This window comes from Astyanax mexicanus, chromosome 4 (genome assembly GCF_023375975.1).
Source record: "Astyanax mexicanus isolate ESR-SI-001 chromosome 4, AstMex3_surface, whole genome shotgun sequence".
Taxonomy (NCBI): Eukaryota; Metazoa; Chordata; class Actinopteri; order Characiformes; family Acestrorhamphidae; genus Astyanax; species Astyanax mexicanus.
The window spans coordinates 15,677,195-15,695,417 of record NC_064411.1 but is presented as its reverse complement, the minus strand read 5'-3'; the positions used below and the strand labels follow the sequence as shown (position 1 = coordinate 15,695,417).

The 18,223-nt window shown below is 36.8% G+C and overlaps 7 protein-coding genes across 11 annotated transcripts in view; 4 read left to right on the top strand and 3 right to left on the bottom strand.

Annotated features, from left to right (window-relative positions):
• LOC125801308 (zinc finger protein 154-like) overlaps positions 1–9,675 on the bottom strand; it is a 224,299-nt gene extending 214,624 nt beyond the window's left edge. The window contains exons 1-2 of one of the 2 annotated variants that reach the window (XM_049477824.1): positions 9,626–9,675; positions 3,270–5,382 (exon numbers count right to left, since the gene is read on the bottom strand). In XM_049477824.1, coding sequence (XP_049333781.1) covers positions 4,580–5,248 — 669 coding nt within the window. In that variant the 5' untranslated portion in view covers positions 5,249–5,382; positions 9,626–9,675 and the 3' untranslated portion in view covers positions 3,270–4,579. Of the gene's footprint in view, positions 1–3,269; positions 5,383–9,625 lie in introns of those variants that run through there. The other variant, XM_049477823.1, reaches the window with a different exon arrangement.
• Positions 1–18,223, top strand: part of LOC125801362 (zinc finger protein 239-like) — a 196,717-nt gene that overhangs the window by 11,710 nt on the left and 166,784 nt on the right. The gene's annotated exons all lie outside the window — the stretch shown is intronic.
• LOC125801241 (zinc finger protein 484-like) overlaps positions 1–18,223 on the top strand; it is a 356,394-nt gene that overhangs the window by 183,325 nt on the left and 154,846 nt on the right. The gene's annotated exons all lie outside the window — the stretch shown is intronic.
• Positions 1–18,223, bottom strand: part of LOC125801208 (zinc finger protein 484-like) — a 207,810-nt gene that overhangs the window by 93,782 nt on the left and 95,805 nt on the right. The gene's annotated exons all lie outside the window — the stretch shown is intronic.
• Positions 1–18,223, top strand: part of LOC125801340 (zinc finger protein 239-like) — a 130,278-nt gene that overhangs the window by 48,293 nt on the left and 63,762 nt on the right. The gene's annotated exons all lie outside the window — the stretch shown is intronic.
• Positions 1–18,223, bottom strand: part of LOC125801394 (zinc finger protein 585A-like) — a 196,469-nt gene that overhangs the window by 127,941 nt on the left and 50,305 nt on the right. The gene's annotated exons all lie outside the window — the stretch shown is intronic.
• LOC125801176 (zinc finger protein 420-like) overlaps positions 1–18,223 on the top strand; it is a 33,789-nt gene that overhangs the window by 10,256 nt on the left and 5,310 nt on the right. The window lies entirely within an intron of this gene.

Genomic DNA, 18,223 nt, shown 5'->3' with positions numbered 1-18,223 from the left:
AGCTAGCAACTTTAGGTAATTTGAACTACTTTATTTCAGTGTGGAATCTTTATAGCTAGCTAGGTTAGCTAATATTAACTATTTTATTTCAGTGTGGAATGTTTTAGCTAGCTAGGTTAGCTAATATTAATTACTTTATTTCAGTGTGTACTGTTTCAGCTAGCTACTTTAGGTAGTTTTAACAATTTATTTCAGTGTGGGATGTTTTAGCTAGCTAAGGTAGCTAATGTTAACTTTATTTCAAAGTGAAAAGATTTAGCTAGCTACATTAGCTAGGTTAGCTAATGTTAACTACTTTATTTAAGTGTGGAATGTTATAGCTAGCTAGGTTAGCAAATGTTAACTACTTTAATTTAGTGTGGAATGTTTTAGCTAGATAGGTTAGCTAATGTTATCTACTCAATTTCAGAGTGGAATTTTTTAGTTAGCTAGATGAGCTAATGTTTACTGCTTTATTTTAATGTGGAATGTTTTAGCTAGCTACATTAGCTAATGTTAACTACTTTATTTCAGTGTGGAATATTTTAGCTAGCTAGGTAAGCTAATGTTAAATGCTTTATTTCAGTATGGAATGTTTTAGCTAGCTAGGTTAGCTAATGTTAACTACTTTATTTCAGTGTGGAATATTTTAGCTAGCTAGCTAAGCTAATGCTAAATGCTTTATTTCAGTGTGGAATGATTAAGCTAGCTAGGTTAGCTAATGTTAACTAATTTATTTTAGTGTGGAATGTTTTAGCTAGTTAGGTTAGCTAATGTTAACTACTTTATTTAAGTGTGGAATGTTATAGCTAGCTAGGTTAGCTAATATTAATTACTTTATTTCAGTGTGTAATGTTTTAGCTAGCTATAAAAGCTAATGTTAACCACTTTATTTCAGAGTGGAAAGAATTAGCCGGCTAGGTTAGCTAATGTTAACGATATTTCAGTGTGGAATGTTTAGTAAGCTAGATTAGCTAATGTTTACTTTGTTTCAGAGTGAAAAAAATTATCTAGCTAGGTAAGTTAATGTTAACCACTTTATTTCACTGTGGAATGGTTTAGCTATCTGGGTTAGCTAATGTTAACTACTTTATTTCAGAGTGGAAAGATTTAGCCAGCTAGGTTAGCTAATGTTAACTACTTTATTTCAGGGTGGAATGTTTTAGCTAGCTAGGTTAGGTAATGTTAACTACTTTATTTCAGTGTAGAATGTTTTAGCTAGCTAGGTTAGCTAATGTTAACTACTTTATTTCAGGGTGGAATGTTTTAGCTAGCTAGGTTAGCTAATGTCAACTACTTTATTTTAGTGTGGAATGTTTTAGCTAGCTAGGTTAGCTAATTTTAACTACTTTATTTCAGTGTGGAATGTTTTAGCTAGCTAGGTTAGCTAATGTTAACTACTTTATTTAAGTGTGGAATGTTTCAGCTAGCTAGGTTAGCTAATGTTAACTACTTTATTTAAGTGTGGAATGTTTTAGCTAGCTAGGTTAGCAAATGTTAACTACTTTAATTTAGTGTGGAATGTTTTAGGTAGCTAGGTTAGCTAATGCTAAATACTTTATTTCAGTGTGGAATGTTTTAGCTAGCTAGGTTAGCTAATGTTAACTACTCTATTTTAGCGTGGAATGTTTTAGTTAGCTACATTAGCTTATGTTAACTAATTTACTTCAGTGTGGAATGTTTTAGTTAGCTACATTAGTTAAAGTTAACTACTTTATTTCAGTGTGGAATGTTTTAGCTAGCTAGGTTAGCTAATGTTAACTACTTTATTTGTGTGGAATGTTTTAGCTAGCTAGTGTTGGGGAAATTCGCACTTCCCCCTGGATTCTTTTGATGGAAGCCCGAAGTAGAGATAAAGTATAGAGAGACAGGATACTTCATTATCAGCAAAATAACAATTTATTAAAGCAGGGATTTGTTGGGTTTACTTATTAATTTAATTAATTGTTAATGGCCACCTGCAGATACTAAGTGGGGATAATCAGAAAATGGTTGTGTAGCGGGCTCAGTGGTTTAATACCTGGTGCTAATTGAGATGTTGAAATATTTTTAATTGGGCACCAGTTATTAAATTAATTTAATTAGATTAATTAATAAATTAATTAATCAAATTAATTAATAACAAGTCATCTCAGGGTGTGGTTTCTACAGGTGACAGGAATTCTCATAACCAAGTTATCCAGAAAACACTGAAATTACAGGTTTTGTAATATAAAAGTATTTTATTAAATCGCACAGATATGAGTAAATAATTCATTAAAAAATCATAAATGTAGCCATTAGATATCAAACCATAGTGTAGAATGATAAATGAGAACTAAAAGAACAAAGACATTATAATACTGGTATGAAAGGAATAACAAATTACTAGAACTATTAAGTGAGCATTTCTAAATAAGGGTCTAAATGTAATGAGGTCAAAACAATCAAATGAGAACACCAAAATATGTAGATAATTATAATATTTTAGGACCTACAAAGTTCATCCTTCTCGCCCAACAACTGAAAATGAATCTATACTAAGAAAAGAGGACAATAACCAAACTAGACTTGACCAACCGAAACACCAATTCTTGAAAGAAATACCCAAACTGCCTGACGTCCACAAAGGGGTCCCCATCAGTTCCGTCCGCTGTTCAAACCTCTTGATCGGCTTGCATCTTGCACCCCTAGCAGGTCCCACGTGGACCCATCCGCAGGGTAAAGATAGTGCTCTGTGGGCCAGCGGCGCACCTGGTCGACACCCACTTCTAATCTCTGCACAGGGAGAACCTTTCCCCTGAGCTGGCTCACCTGGCGTACCCTTTCGGTGATCCGTCGGTTGTTCTAGTTGGTTTACTGAATTAACTATTTTGGCGAGCAGAAGAACTCCGTAGATCATAAAATAGCTAAGTTATTTAAACTAGAATAACTAATACCATTATGCTTGAAAAAGGTTAAATGAGTTGTACTAAGAATGCTAAACTAAGCTGACTAAACTAAACTAGTCAAAAAAACTCCAAACTCCTCTCTGTCTATCCTTCCTCCATCTCTGGGCTCCCTACTCTCTCTTCTCCAACTGCTCTCTATCTGCCCTCATCTTTCTGCACTTCTCTCCTCAACTGACTCCAAAACTCTCTGCCCATAACTGACTGAGTCTGTAGCTTAAACCTGCTTTGGACCTTAAGCTATGATTGGCTCTGTGGCCCAAGTGTCTGTGCTTTAATTGGTTTAGGAGCAATTTCAAACTTTGGCGAGGAAGATGATCTGTTCACAAAGGGCCATAAAACACCCCCACATGGTCACCATGCTTCAGCTAGTGAGAGATTTTTTTATTTTACTAATAGACCAAACCAAAAGAAAACTCAATTAAACAGTGGATCAAAATACAGTCTTCAGCATACCAGTTTGTGAGGATAAATTCAGGAAACAACAATCTTACAATTACAAGATAATCTTAGAAATACAACAATGGATGGTACCTTGTCAAAAAGAGATCAAGAGTCATGTTATTATTTAAACCCAATTAAATCACTTAAAAGATACAACATGGTTAAACCACTAATAACCAAATATAGCTAAATTATCAAATGCTAGTTAAATCTTGCTGATTCAGACTTCAATAGGAAAATTTAATCAGGACATATCCAAACACATATACCAGAAGTGGCATTTGGTAAATATCTGTAAAACACCTTTTTTTATATAGTCAATCTATATTTTAAGTAATTCTTAGTGAAAAATTACATTCGCTCTGCAGTGAATGTTTAGACAAAGCTGCTGGCCGGAATTTACGACCGTGGGAGAGGTTGGTGAAAAAGAGTCGCTTATAAGCCCACTGACTTGTGGTCTGCAATGTTAAAAATGGAATTCCAAGCTTAGAACATTTCTCCTAACTTCATGAATCTTATTTCTAAGTGATTGCAGAAATAACTAAGCACAAACCGCTTAATTGGTATGATATTTGGTGAATTTACAATTTCCAATGCATTCATTAAGTCTTGAACACTCTCTCAAGTCCGGCAGTCCCGTCCTTGTCCTGGTGATGGTGCTGTTGGCAAAACCACAATTGTGCACAGTTCCAGATGTTTAAACATTAACGGTCCTAAATCCAGGTTTACGACTGACAGCGTCTGTAGGAATGTCAAAAGAATTTAAAAATGTTTACCCTAAACTTGCATTCAGGGCTCTTGAGCGAGGCTGAGTGAAGAAATAGTCAGGAAATGTCATTTTGAAATTTAAGGCTGTTTGAAAAAGATTACTCCAAGGCTTTTAGAGTGTTCTGGGGGTTGAAGTTCCTTATAGACCATAAAGTGGGGGTAGTGTGTGTGTGTGTGTGTCCAAGCGATGCAGAAAACCTCTGTTTATTCCACTACACTGTGGTTAAAACGTATTATACTACAACACATGTTTAACTAAGTGGTGGAGATCTCTGAGGGCATGAACAAATGTAGGTATTTAAACATACATGAAAACATAACGTGGAATTCTATAAATATCATCCCTGGATAAGAATATTTTTTTCTGAACCAATAAAAAGGCATTGGTAAATGCACTGGTGCAGTTTGAGATTACACTGTTGAGTAAAACACTTCCCAAAGTCTGAGCACTGATACAGTTTCTATCTTGTGTGAATGCGCTGGTGTTTTTTGAGATTACTCTGATGAGTAAAACTCTTCCCACAGTCTGAACAGTAATATGGTTTCTCTCCTGTGTGAATGCGCTGGTGGATTTTGAGACTACTCTGTTCAGTAAAACTCTTCCAACAGTCTGAGCAGTAATACGGTTTCTCTCCTGTGTGAATGCGCTGGTGTTTTTTGAGAGTACACTGTCGATTAAAACTCTTCCAACAGTCTGAGCAGTAATACGGTTTCTCTCCTGTGTGAATGCGCTGGTGTTTTTTGAGAGTACTCTGTAGAGTAAAACTCTTCCCACAGTCTGAGCAGTAATACGGTTTCTCTCCTGTGTGAATGCGCTGGTGTTTTTTGAGAGTACTCTGTTGATTAAAACTCTTCCCACAGTCTGAGCAGTGATACGGTTTCTCTCCTGTGTGAATGCGCTGATGCATTTTGAGAGTATTATGTTGAGTAAAACTCTTCCCACAGTCTGAGCAGTGATACGGTTTCTCTCCTGTGTGAATGCGCTGGTGTTTATTGAGATTACTCTGATGATTAAAACTCTTTCCACAGTCTGAGCAGTGATACGGTTTCTCTCCTGTGTGAATGCGCTGGTGTTTTTTGAGATCACTCTGTTTAGTAAAACTATTGACAGAGTGCTGATGTTCCTCCATGTCGGGACTTTTCTCTGTTTCCTCTGTCTGTTAAATGTATCAAACAATTTCTGTGTGTTCTGGAGATTCTTCAGGATGGCTTGTGCTTCACCTCTTTCATAGATTTCAGTAGAAATCCTATAATATTTTCATTTCTGAAAAGAAAAAAAAGAAGAAATAATTTAGTGTATTAAAATAAAAGCTTGTTAAGTAACTGAAATTAAGATATATATATATATGTATATATATATATATGTAACAGTGTTAAAAGTATATATAAATAGTTAATAATATATAAATTACTGCAAATGAGTTCAGCACCACCTGCTGGTCAAAGGCTGCCAGTTTTTAGTATAAAATGAGTGCATGCTGGGAGACCCCCAGCAGTCTGAGATATCCCTGCTGTGGGTGAGTTGGCTCTCTACAGAGCTCCAGTAAAAATCACTAAAATAATAAAATAAGTACTCAGTGCTAGTATATTTTAATACTTAACAGCTCTAAACGACTATATAATGAATGTGCATGTGTTAGTTACATGGATTAAGTCATTTTTGTGTGCCAATTAGCTAGCTAATTAAGCTAGCTGATTTAGCTAACAGGCCACATGTCTCTGTTGCTAACAATAGCTAACTCTGTTTAGGCTGGCTAAGCTGACCAGAAACTGATCTGATGTGTTATGTGAATGCTGAACTCGTTGCAGGTGGGTTTAAATATATAATTCGTGTTATTCCTTTGGTTATATTAATAAGTTAAATATTTGAGGAATTAAAAAAATGTGCTTTAGCCATGAGCCTAGCTTTGCTAGGTGTGTTATATCTGGTGGCAGTATTGTATCTCTTTTTTCAATGTTTCTACTGTGAAAAACTATAAAATGGATGATGTGATTTGTGCAACTGTAGTATAATTTTATAAGAATGTTTTTATTTATTTTATTTTGTCTTAGTCATTATTTTGTAAGGATAAAGTTAACTTAGTTAGATTAATATAATGTATACTAATTATGAGAATACCGTTATAAAATAATACTTCAATATAATTACGTAAATAGATACCATTATAAATGTTTAGCTGCTTAATTAATATTTACTATACGATCACTGTTTTTTTCTATTTTTATGTACCATGGGCAAGAAAAATGTCAAAACTGTACATACAAAAAAAAACGAGCAGTCTGAGATATCCCTGCTGTGTAGCTGGCTAAGCTGACCAGAAACTGATCTGATGTGTTATGTGAATGCTGAACTCGTTGCAGAATAAAAATACCCATCATCCAAACCATGTGGTGTCTATCCTTGGGGCGGGACGGAGTATGAGAGGTCACATATATATATGGGAAATACTGGGACACCTTTATATTACCATAAAAGCTTCTGTACTTTTGTCTCATTCTAAATCCATAGACATTATAATATGGAGTTTAGCTCGTTCTGCAGTAGACTGTCAGCAGGCTGCAGCCGCAAAATATATGTAGCAAAACTCTGCTGCTGTCCACTACTGAATACCATGTTTGACTACTACTTTAGTATCTCACTTTACACTGAAATACACTAATCCATATAATTAATACTGTACTATATTGACTTCCCTTTTTGCTTACAATAAAGGTGTCTCATTTTATCTTATAAATATCTTTATCTGTAATTTCCCAACTTCGTCTCCGGAGCCAGAGAGCAGCAGAAGCTCCGAGACCTGCTGCAGTTTTACAGAAGCTAACGTTACCCACAATTTCATCAAGCCTGTAAACCAGCTATCTGAACAATATGTATCATGTTTTTTAGTCTTTTTACGTTAGCTCAGCCTAGCTAATGAATTAACATTTTCCCTGAATTTTCAATTCCACCTTAAATATCATAACTTCTTATTGGTTGACTTGGAAATGTAGCTACACATTTAGTAAATAAAAGACTGTAGATTTGAAAAGCGATATGACTATTTAAACCCATGAAGTGTTTTTCAGCATTTCACATAGAGATGGCGATATTACCTAAAACAAAATATTTTTACCTACTAAAAATCAAACTACAAACGGTTCAAAACTATATTTACCTTTATTTTGATTTCACCTAAATTTCTTATATGGAGTTCAAGTGCATCTGGATGGCAAATAATACCATTATAATTAGTGATTATATATATGCAAAAAAAATTAAAGGAACACTTAAACACAATGTGATAACTGGAAAACAACATGTACTTTTTTTCTTTTTACCTGAGTGGCAGCTGCAGTTAAGACAGAGCTGAATAAATAAATCAAAAATAATTATAATTAGTAAAAAAAATAATAGGACTATCTGATATACTGCTAAATGAATAAACAAAAATCTCTCTAATAATAATAATAATAATAATAGGATTAGCTGATATTCAGTTGCCAACTTAGCGACTTTGTCACTATATAAAGCGACTTTTCAGACCCTCTAGCGACTTTTTTTGTAAGATGTAAGATTTCTCTGAGATGAACACGCGCTCTTCAGTTACTGTCCTCGCGCTGCAGCGGGCGCTGCCGTTAGCCCCGCCCACACCACTCACAGTGCAGTCTGACTGTCAGAGCACACACACACCGCTCCACCAACACACTGTAAATAAACTGCGCGTGCCCACAGCCGCCGCTGACTGACCCCGCTCTGTATTTACAGAGCAGAAGTATAAATATAACTGTGTCTTCAGTGTGACACGAACAGAAATCCCTTAATTTAACTCACACAGTCTCAGTCATTCAATCACCTCATTCACCACACAGCCTGTCACTCACCTCCTCCACAGTGTCTGCCTCTTTATAAAAAGCTAAATATCTATTGAACCATTGAATAATTTGTCTATGATAGGTTTAAAAATAAAGAAAACTTAAGAAAACGCAAATAAATAAATAAATAAACTAAAAAAAAATGTAGAATAACAGTTCCGACTAACTGCTGCTCTTATAATAACATTTAAGAACATGGCAAAAAACTAATTTATACAATTCACGTAAAAAAAATGAAGTTATTGTAAAAAAAAGTGACCTATTTAAAAAGCAACAGAAGTTTTTCATATGTAACATTTCTAACACATTTATGGTGTTTTTTACACACTTTTTTCTCTCCCACAACCCTAATCCTTTACAGCTTCAAAAACATGTATTATGCAAATTAGGCGATGGCGTCATTTAGCGACTTATAGCGACTTTTAGGACAGCCAATAGCTACTTTCCTTACTGAGGAGTTGGCAACACTGTATTCTGCTGGTACAGACAGTGGAGGGAAAACTGAGCCTCGTGTTAGTCTCACTTAACTTCTAACAGAAGAGAGAAATAAGCTCATAAACTCTTATTACCTAAATCAGTGAATTCTCTACAAAAACACTTTTTAATCTGCCTTATACTCGAATTAATAGCAGTATTTTTAACTTTAAACATGTTTTTAACCACTATTTACTCATAAAACACGGAGCTCAGCACCTACCCGCAGCACAGGAACACACAGACCGCTGCTGAGGTACGGTGGCTCAGAAAGACCAAACGTAGCGTAACTGCAGTTCACCACTAAACAGCAGTAATAATAATAATAATAATAATAATAATAATTATTATTATTATTATTATTACATGTATCAGTTAAGGGGCTGTTTAATAAAACAGTTTAGCTAAAGATACTGTGAACATTTAAACATGATTTTTTAATTATGTTTATTATTACAGTAAAATAGTGAGTTTTCTGTTAAATCATTAAGCTAATAATTATTATAAAAACACTAGTGGCAAAGTGAAATTCCACTTAACGGAGTCTTACCTGACCCTTACCTCACTACAATAATTTCTAAAACTAATTATTTCTTTTTAAATGTAATATTTAACAGGCAGGCTTTTATTTTGACGGGAAAGTCACGGAGATGCTGCTGCACCAGACATTCCAACACACGCCCCCTGATCACCACGCAGAATAAGGAGTAAAGGCTCAGCGGATCTGTTCCACATTCAGACTGAAGAACTCAAGAACTGGAGGATCTGTTCTGGTTCTGATCCGCTATCAGTCTGAACCCAGAAGTAGATCCATGCTGAGACTGGACCACTGTGCGTTTGGAGACCCTGATTTAATGACTGATCCAGATCATATTTAACCCACATTTATCTCAGATTTAGTTCAGATTTATCTCAGATTTAGTTCAGGTTTATCTCAGGTGTGTGTTAGTGATGTGGGGGAGGGAGGGCAGGAGTGTGAGGCTCCGTTATCCTGTGTATGATCTGTAAAGCCCCCCTATCCCAAGCTCCGCGACCCCCTACTCAAACCCCCCTCCTGAGATCCAGTGCTGGTGGTGTAAATGCTGCACGTGCTGAAGGTGGTGTTGGTGTAGGAGTGAATGTAGAACAGCGTGTTCAAGAGATAGAGAGAGAGAGATAGAGAGAGAGAAACTTCTCCGTACCTTCTGAGGTTCAGCTGATCCGGCTCTTACTCCGGCGCTACAAACTCCGGAAGCTCAGCCTCATCCGGGTTATGTAGAGCCCCGCCCCCTCTCCCGCTATATCACATTATACCCTATCACCGCTAGAGGGAGCCCGCGAGGGAGTCCTCAAAGCATGGAGCTGAATGGAGCTAAACAGCTAAAACTCTCATTTAAAACACTGTATAACTACTTCTCTGAGTTTTCCTTTAATTTTAAAGTAGAATAAAGTATTTCACTAAAATAGGACAGAAAACGTACCTCTATATTTCCATTTTCTAAAATACATGTTTTTTATTCAGTAAATTTACTAGCATTACTGCTACTGATGCTGGAGTTACACACAGAGCTCATTTAAAAGGGTTAAAACTGCAGTTTAAAATCTTAATTTAATAATTAAATTATATAATAAATATCTCTGCAGTGCTGAAGCAGTTATTGTTATTCTGTGTTAAGAAATGAATATTGTCGGCATAGAAAGTATCAAACATTTATAAGTATAAGAACATGCGTTATATATGTAGTTCCAGTTTAGTTTATAAATGTTTGATACTTTTTATACTGGAAATTGTATATACAAATTTATAAATTTCAGACTCGTTATTTATTTGTTTTTTATTTACTTATGTCGTGATAATGTATTCTCTACTGTCATGTAAGGTTCAGGATTTTATGAAGTTGTATTCTTTCTACCCAGTTTATTAAACACTCAATAAATAAATGAATAAAATAATTACTTAATAAAAAAATATATGTGTGATATGGGCGTGGCCACAGTGATCTCACTCCAATATTCCTAAAAGAATTCCTGGGTAGGATACTCTTGTTGATCCTCCTCTGAAAGTTGGACCAAGAAGTGCAAAACAAATGTCAGAAAACAAAAAAAAATCACGAAAAATAATTACATTATTTACATTACAAAACTACCAATAAAAAAAAAAAAATTACACAGGCAAAAAAAACAAATTACATCTCAGAAAACAAATATGCAAGAAATAAAATAAAACAAGACATGAAAAACTTTTACATTGATCAGTAAAAAAGCAAATGCTTTGTTTGTACATTTAGCTAGGCTAACTACCAATAATAATGATCAGAATAACAGCAAATGCTACATTCGTACATTTAGCTAGGATAGCTACCAATAATAAAAGTCAGTAAAAAAGGAAATTCTTTCTCTGTGGTTAGGACATTTAGCTAGCTACCAATAATAATGGTCAGTAAAACAGCAAATACTACATTCATACATTTAGCTAGGATAGCTACCAATAATAAAAGTCAGTAAAAGAGGAAATTCTTTCTCTGTGGTTAGGACATTTAGCTAGCTACCCATAATAAAAGTCAGTAAAACAGGAAATGCTTTGTTTGTATATTTAGCTAGGATAGCTACCAATAAAAGTTATTAAAACAGCAAATGCTGTGTTTGGATATTTAGCTTGGCTACCTACCAATAATAATGGTCAGAAAAACAGCAAATGCTACATTTGGCTAGCTAGCTACCAATAATGAAAGTCAGTAAAACGTCATAAATAAAAATAAACACTTTCTCTAATGAAGTTTAGTTAATTCAATATGAGTTGTTGTGTGCTACAACAAACATTTAAAACCTAAACTAAATAAATTGAGGATGTAACTTTCTTTGTGCATAACTATACGGACACTCTTTTAGCCATTGGGTCATTTTTACTTTACTGAACATGGTGCCTTTCTTATGAGTTGAAAGGAAGTTAGGTCATCCAAATAATTAAACCCCACTTTTTATATTTTATGTAATGATCACTGGACACTGTATTCCTCAGAAATATAACTATTTTGACACAAAATACACAAAAATCTGTACAAACACATTTTTAAACTGAGAAAAAAATTCTTAGATGACATTTTTGTTTACAGATTTCTGCGTATTTTGTGTTAAAATGAAAAAAAATGGTGAGAAATACAGTGTCCAGTGATCTCCGAATAAGTAAATGTAAAATTAATTATATACATATACATCTATATATATGTATACATCACATACATATATATATATGTATAAGAATTGGCTTATACTACTGTATGAAAAATTAACAATCAATCAAATAAGGGGTGTGTTTGTAGGTAACCGCTGCAGCAGCACAGAGGAGCGGGGCGGAGGGAGGAGGGATTTAGAGTTGATGTGTGTGTGTGACAGACATGTGGATTGGACATTTCTGGGAATACGGAACAAATCGCCTTATTGGTTCAGTATGGGACGCGATATTTAGTTGCCAAATAAAAGAAGGTTCTGTATTTCAAGGGACGGATGGTAACCCTAATATGAATACAAGTTCAACACACATGCTACTCTACCATTAGAGGTAACCCTTTTGAGACTGAACAATTAAAAAAATCTATTTCACACTGGATTTCTCTGTTGGGCGACTTAGGCCTATAGGTTTCATGTCAAACATATGTTGAGAAAACACAATGAGATGCAGATCTGCAATATAAAAGCCTTTTATTAAAACACACAGATGAGTAAATATAAAGCAATACAAAGATAATATTTACTACTGGATAAAAACAATCAACGAACTAAATGGATTGGATATTTTTAGTTTTTTTGTAGATTAAAAAAACCTTAAGCAACATACGATATCTAATAAGAAAGAGAGTATAAAACGTGAGTAATACAACAACCAAATACCTATCTATATCACTCTAAGGTAACAAATTTTTAATCAGAGCGACTGAACCATAGACAAACAAGAACACCAGCAGAGGGAATGAATGAGCCTGCAACCTTACTGCGCTACACAAACCTGGAATGGGTTTATTTCAGTATGGGAACTACGGCTGGAGCGTTTTATTTAACCTCTGGAAAGGATTTTGTTGGCCTCTCTTATGATTTGCACTTTTAATTGCCTTCGAACAAATTTGAAATAATTTTCTCTCCTGTGTGAATGCGCTGGTGTCGTTGGAGATGACTCCGTCGATTAAAACTCTTCCCACACTCTGAGCAGTGATACGGTTTCTCTCCTGTGTGAATGCGCTGGTGTTTTTTTAAATTACTCTGTATATTAAAACTCTTCTCACAGTCTGAGCAGTGATATGGTTTCTCTCCTGTGTGAATGCGCTGATGCTGTTTGAGATGACTCAGTGTAATAAAACCCTTCCCACAGTCTAAGCAGTAATACGTTTTCTCGCCTGTGTGAATGCGCTGGTGTTTTTTAAGATCACTCTGTGTAGCAAAACTCTTCCCACAGTCTGAGCAGTGATACGGTTTCTCTCCTGTGTGAATGCGCTGGTGATTTTTGATATCACTCTGTTTAGTAAAACTCTTGACAGAGTTCTGATGTTTCTCCATTTCGGGACTTGGCTTCATTTGTCTGTTAAATGTATCAAACAATTTCTGTGTGTTCTGGAGATTCTTCTGGACGGCTTGTGCTTCACCTCTTTTAGCAGTTTAACATTGCTCTTAGTTAAATATCCTGGTTGTTGGTGATGAATTTCAGGCGAATATTTTCATTTCTGGAAAACACAAAAAGAGATTCCATTGAATATTCAAATAAAAGCAGGTCAGTTTACTGAAGGGAACTGCCGAAATCAGTTACACTGTATTAACAAAACTTCTGGGACATCTTCATATTACCATAAAGGCTTCTGTACTTTTATCCCATTTTAAGCCCAAAGTGTAAGGGGTGGGGGCGCTGGTGGTCCTCCAGCCACTAGAGGGAGGCCACCTTTTTCCACTTGCAATATTAAGGCACCTGACACCTGTTTAGTACCTTTATAAGGACTACCCACTGCTCAGACACTCTTGATTCTGTTGTGGTCTCACTGGAAGCTGAAGAGAGAAAGAAATAGTGATGATACCCTTTAATCTGAAGCTTTGAGGCATGTGTCAAAAAAACGACATGCATTGGTTCGAAACACTGTATCACAGCCAAGTGTCAAAGTCTGTGAGCAGAAAGTCTGTGAGATATTTAGATACTTTGAATGATCCTCTGTGAAGAATAATAATAATCCAAATCATGATCTGACCGGAGCTCTACAGCCTGTGTCATATCTCTGATAGTCCCCTCACATTCTGTGCTGCTGTGCTGTGAGGTCAGTTCAGTGCGCTGTAGCATTAGCTACATTATTCTAATTAGGACACTTAAATGATCTTGTAATTGAGAGGATCCAGTGATGTTCAGGAGGAAAATGTACAGAGAATAAAACGTACAGGGTCCTAAACATATGTATTTAGTACAGAATGTGATAGAGGTGAGTTTTATTTTTACTATTTTACTTATAATTTTCAGAAATTAGAAATAATTTTTTCCACAATTTACAAAGCCAGTTACTCAGCCCTTTCACTAGTGATGCCCCAACACACCAGGAGGGTGAAGACTAACATGCTTCCTCCAGTACATGTGAAGTCAGCCACTGACTCTTTGTAGCATCGCCAAGTAGCATCACAGCGCACTCAGATGAAAGCGCAGCGACTCGTGTCGCAGATATCACGATTTAGTGTTGTGGGGAGAGAGCGCCATCTACCCACCTGAAGGGAGCTTCCTCTGAGCGCCGGCAGTTTGATGGCAAATTATTATTTTTATTATTATTATTATTAATAATATTATTATTATTAAAGTATCAGCTAAGGAGCAGCTGGAGACTGTATTCCACAGTAATGGTTTAACTAGGATTTCTTAAAAACAGCGGGGCTAAAGATATTTTAATTTGCTTACAGTTATGTTTACTATTACTATCTGTTAAATAAGTAAGCCAATTAACGTTACTTAGTGAAATTACACTTCTTACCTGAACGTCCCCTCGCTATAATCACTAAAATCACTGAATCTTCAGTTCTTACATTTAATATTTTACAAGCGGGAAAGTCACATGACTTTCCAGCAACTGTTGTGGTGAACTTGCTGTTCAATTTAGAAGAAGGACATTTTGAAACTAAACTAAACTACACTAGAGTAACTGAGAAATAGAGACATATTACACAAACTTAATAAGGAATTTCCACAGAACTGGTTTATCTCAGAATTAGTTCAGATGTATCTTAGATTTAGTTCAGATGTATCTCAGATGTGGATTAGTGATGTGGGGGAGGGAGGGCAGGAGTGTGAGGCTCCGTTATCCTCGTTATGTAGAGCCCCGCCCCCTCCCCCGCTATATACCATTATACCCCAACACCGCTAGAGGGAGCCCGCGAGGGAGTCCTCAATGCATGGAGCTGAATGGAGCTAAACAGCTAAAACTCTCATTTAAAACACTGTAGAACTACTTCTCTGGGGTTTTCCTTTAATTTTACAAAGTAGAACAAAGTATTTCACTAAAATAGGAAAGAAAACAAAACCGTTTATTTCCATTTTCTAAAACTAATGTTTTTTTATTCAGTAGATTTACTAGCATTACTGCTACTGATGCTGGAGTTACACACAGAACATGTTTAAAATGATTAAAACTGCAGTTTATAAGCTTTAATAATTATCACTGCTTTCATGAAACAGTTATAGTTGTTCTGAGGAAATAAGTGCAATTTTAATTTTTTTGCTAAAAATAATTGTTTATACGTTTTTATACATTCCAGACTCTGTCAAGTGGCTTGAGATTCAGAGCAGATTCTGAAATGAGTTTTTCCTCTATAGAGATTCTCTGATTGCTCCTGTACAATTCCAACAAACAGCATTTACTAATTACTACGGAAAGATCAGTGCTGTTGTTAGAGCACCGATTGTGACATTGATTCCAGTAGAAACTTTTGTTAATCTAAGTTTCGTTTAAAATATTATTGTTACATTTTCTTTACATTTACCTTCTTGATGTCCTGCAGATTCTTGAAAAGGAGATCGTACTGCAGCAGATCTTGTTTGTTGCTCTCCTTGTCTAAAGTCTTTCTATTTATGTATTCTGAAAGATTTACATAAAGTGAGGTCATTCACAGCTCCTCCCTGTAAAATAACTCTCTGACATCACAATGGACCATCCTGATTTCTGTATGGAAGGGTACGTCACACTTGTAAAAGCGTTTGAAATTCATATGCAAAAATCATTTTTAAACTAATTATTTGTAAAATAAAATGGATTTGTTTAAGAGTTTATTTTTTATTGAATGATAAAAACTTTTTTAACGTTTCCAAAATACATTCAGCAAGCATTTTCATTCTGCTACAAAACATTATCCAACTTTTACACAATTTTTTGTACATATTAAAGGAAGAAGTTACTGATGTTGGAGACTACTGTTGCCAGATTATATCAGGTTCTGTGTAGAAATATAGACAAAGACATCTGGTTGCTTGAGTCACGTAAAACTACCCCAACAAATAGCACTTATCAAATTTTACTTAAAGGTCAGCACTATTGTTAAAGTAGCAATGTTGGCATTTCTTTTCAACACTTTTTTCAATACAAAGATCCATTAGAACTAAGAAGTCTTCAGGATTATTTCAGTATGTAAGAGTGTTTTACACCAAGAAATCCTATGTTAACAAGTGATTCTTAATGTGCTTAGTTCTATTGGAAATAATGTAGTCCATATTTAATTTAAAATTGAATAATAAAATTTGATTACTGAAAATGAACTGAATAAGGTGAGTTTTCACTTAATTTATCAATAGTACCATTTTGACCACCCCAAAGAGAAGCCCTTACTCCTTGTATTAAATAATCAATGCTTCACTTTGTGATGGTCACCATGGATATTCAAACATTTTTTTTATACTGACAAAATGTACAATGCAAATTAACACTGTTAAAAACTTGCACCAAATTGATAAAACCTTTGTAACACTGTATGTAATAAAGTCGTAACAGATGGACTTGGTCCTCACTGTTGATGGTAAACTTCAAGTGATGCCCCAACTGTTAACAACATGAAGGAGGTCTGGGACGGTATGAGGACAATCACAGGGTGCAAGCCAAAGAGTGATAATGCAACAGCTGGTGGTGTGGAGAGAGCGAACAAACTCAATCTCTTCTATAACCGGTTTGATTGCCCTGTTTCATCTTCACCTGCTTCTGTCTGTCCTGCTATCTCAGCAACCTCAGCCTCTGCCCCACTGGACACCTCCCTACCTCAGGTCTCCCTCCCACAGACTGTCAGCACATCCAGTCTGCCACCCCCCACCTCCACCCTCCACCTCTCTGCAGACCAGGTCACAGGGGCGCTGAGGAGACTCCGCTCAGGGAAATCAGCTGGACCTGACGAGGTGAGCCTGAGACTTCTGAAGGCTTGCGCCTTTGAACTTGGATTACCCCTGTCGAACATCTTCAACATGAGCCTGCAGTTGGGGAGGGTTCCAACGCTGTGGAAAACCTCATGCCTGGTCCCTGTTCCCAAGAAACCTCGTCCCAGTGAGCTCAATGACTTCAGGCCAGTAGCTTTGTCCTCCCACATTATGAAGACCATGGAACGACTGCTTCTCCCACTCCTCAGACCCCAGGTACAGCATGCACTGGACCCTCTCCAGTTTGCATATCGCAAGAAGATTGGTGTTGAGGATGCCATCATCTACCTCCTCCACTGAACCTACTCTCATCTGGACAAGGGCAGTAGTGCTGTGAGAATCATGTTTTTTGATTTCTCCAGTGCTTTTAACACCATCCAGCCTCCACTTCTCAGAAACAAGCTGGTGAAGATGCATGTGGATCCTCACCTGGTGTCTTGGATCACAGACTACCTCACCTGCAGGCCACAGTATGTGAGGCTCACTGACGGCACATCGGAGACTGTGGTCAGTAGCACTGGAGCACCACAGGGGACTGTGCTCTCCCCCTTCCTCTTCACTCTCTACACCTCAGACTTCCAGTACAACTCTGAGATGTGCCATCTGCAGAAATTCTCGGATGACACTGCCATCGTTGGGTGTGTGAAGGGTGGTCAGGAAGAGGAGTACAGGAGACAGGTGGATGACTTTGTTGCTTGGTGCCGACTGAACCAACTGCAGTTAAACATATCCAAGACCAAGGAGATGGTGGTTGACTTTCGTAGGTCTGGACTACCCTTGCAGCCAGTCTCCATCAAGGGGGTTGATGTGGAGACAGTAAAGACCTACAAGTACCTTGGTCTGCAGCTGGACAACAAACTGGACTGGTCAACAAATACAGACACCCTGTACAGGAAGGGACAGAGCCGGCTCTATTTCCTGAGGAGACTGCGGTCCTTTAACGTCTGTAAGAAGCTTCTGCAGAAGTTCTACCAATCAATCGTGGCCAGCATTCTCTTCTACGCTGTGGTGTGCTGGGGAGGCAACATGAAGAGGAGAGATGCATCACGGTTGGACAAGCTGGTCAGGAGGGCCGGGGCAGTGGTTGGAATGGAACTGGACTCTCTGGTTACAATAGCTGAGAGAAGGACTTTGGATAAACTGCTTTCTATCATGAACAATGATAGTCACCCACTTCACACCACCATCATGAAGCAGAGGAGTGTGTTCAGTGGCAGACTGCTGCCACAGAGCTGCACAACAGACAGACTCTGTAAATCCTTAATTCCGAGAGCCATCAGACTCTTTAACTCCTCCCATCGGGGACGGGATGCTGCTGACGACTGAGTTTAATCCAGGCACACCACATGGACTTTATTACTCCACCACTTAATTATTTACATTAACACTTCCC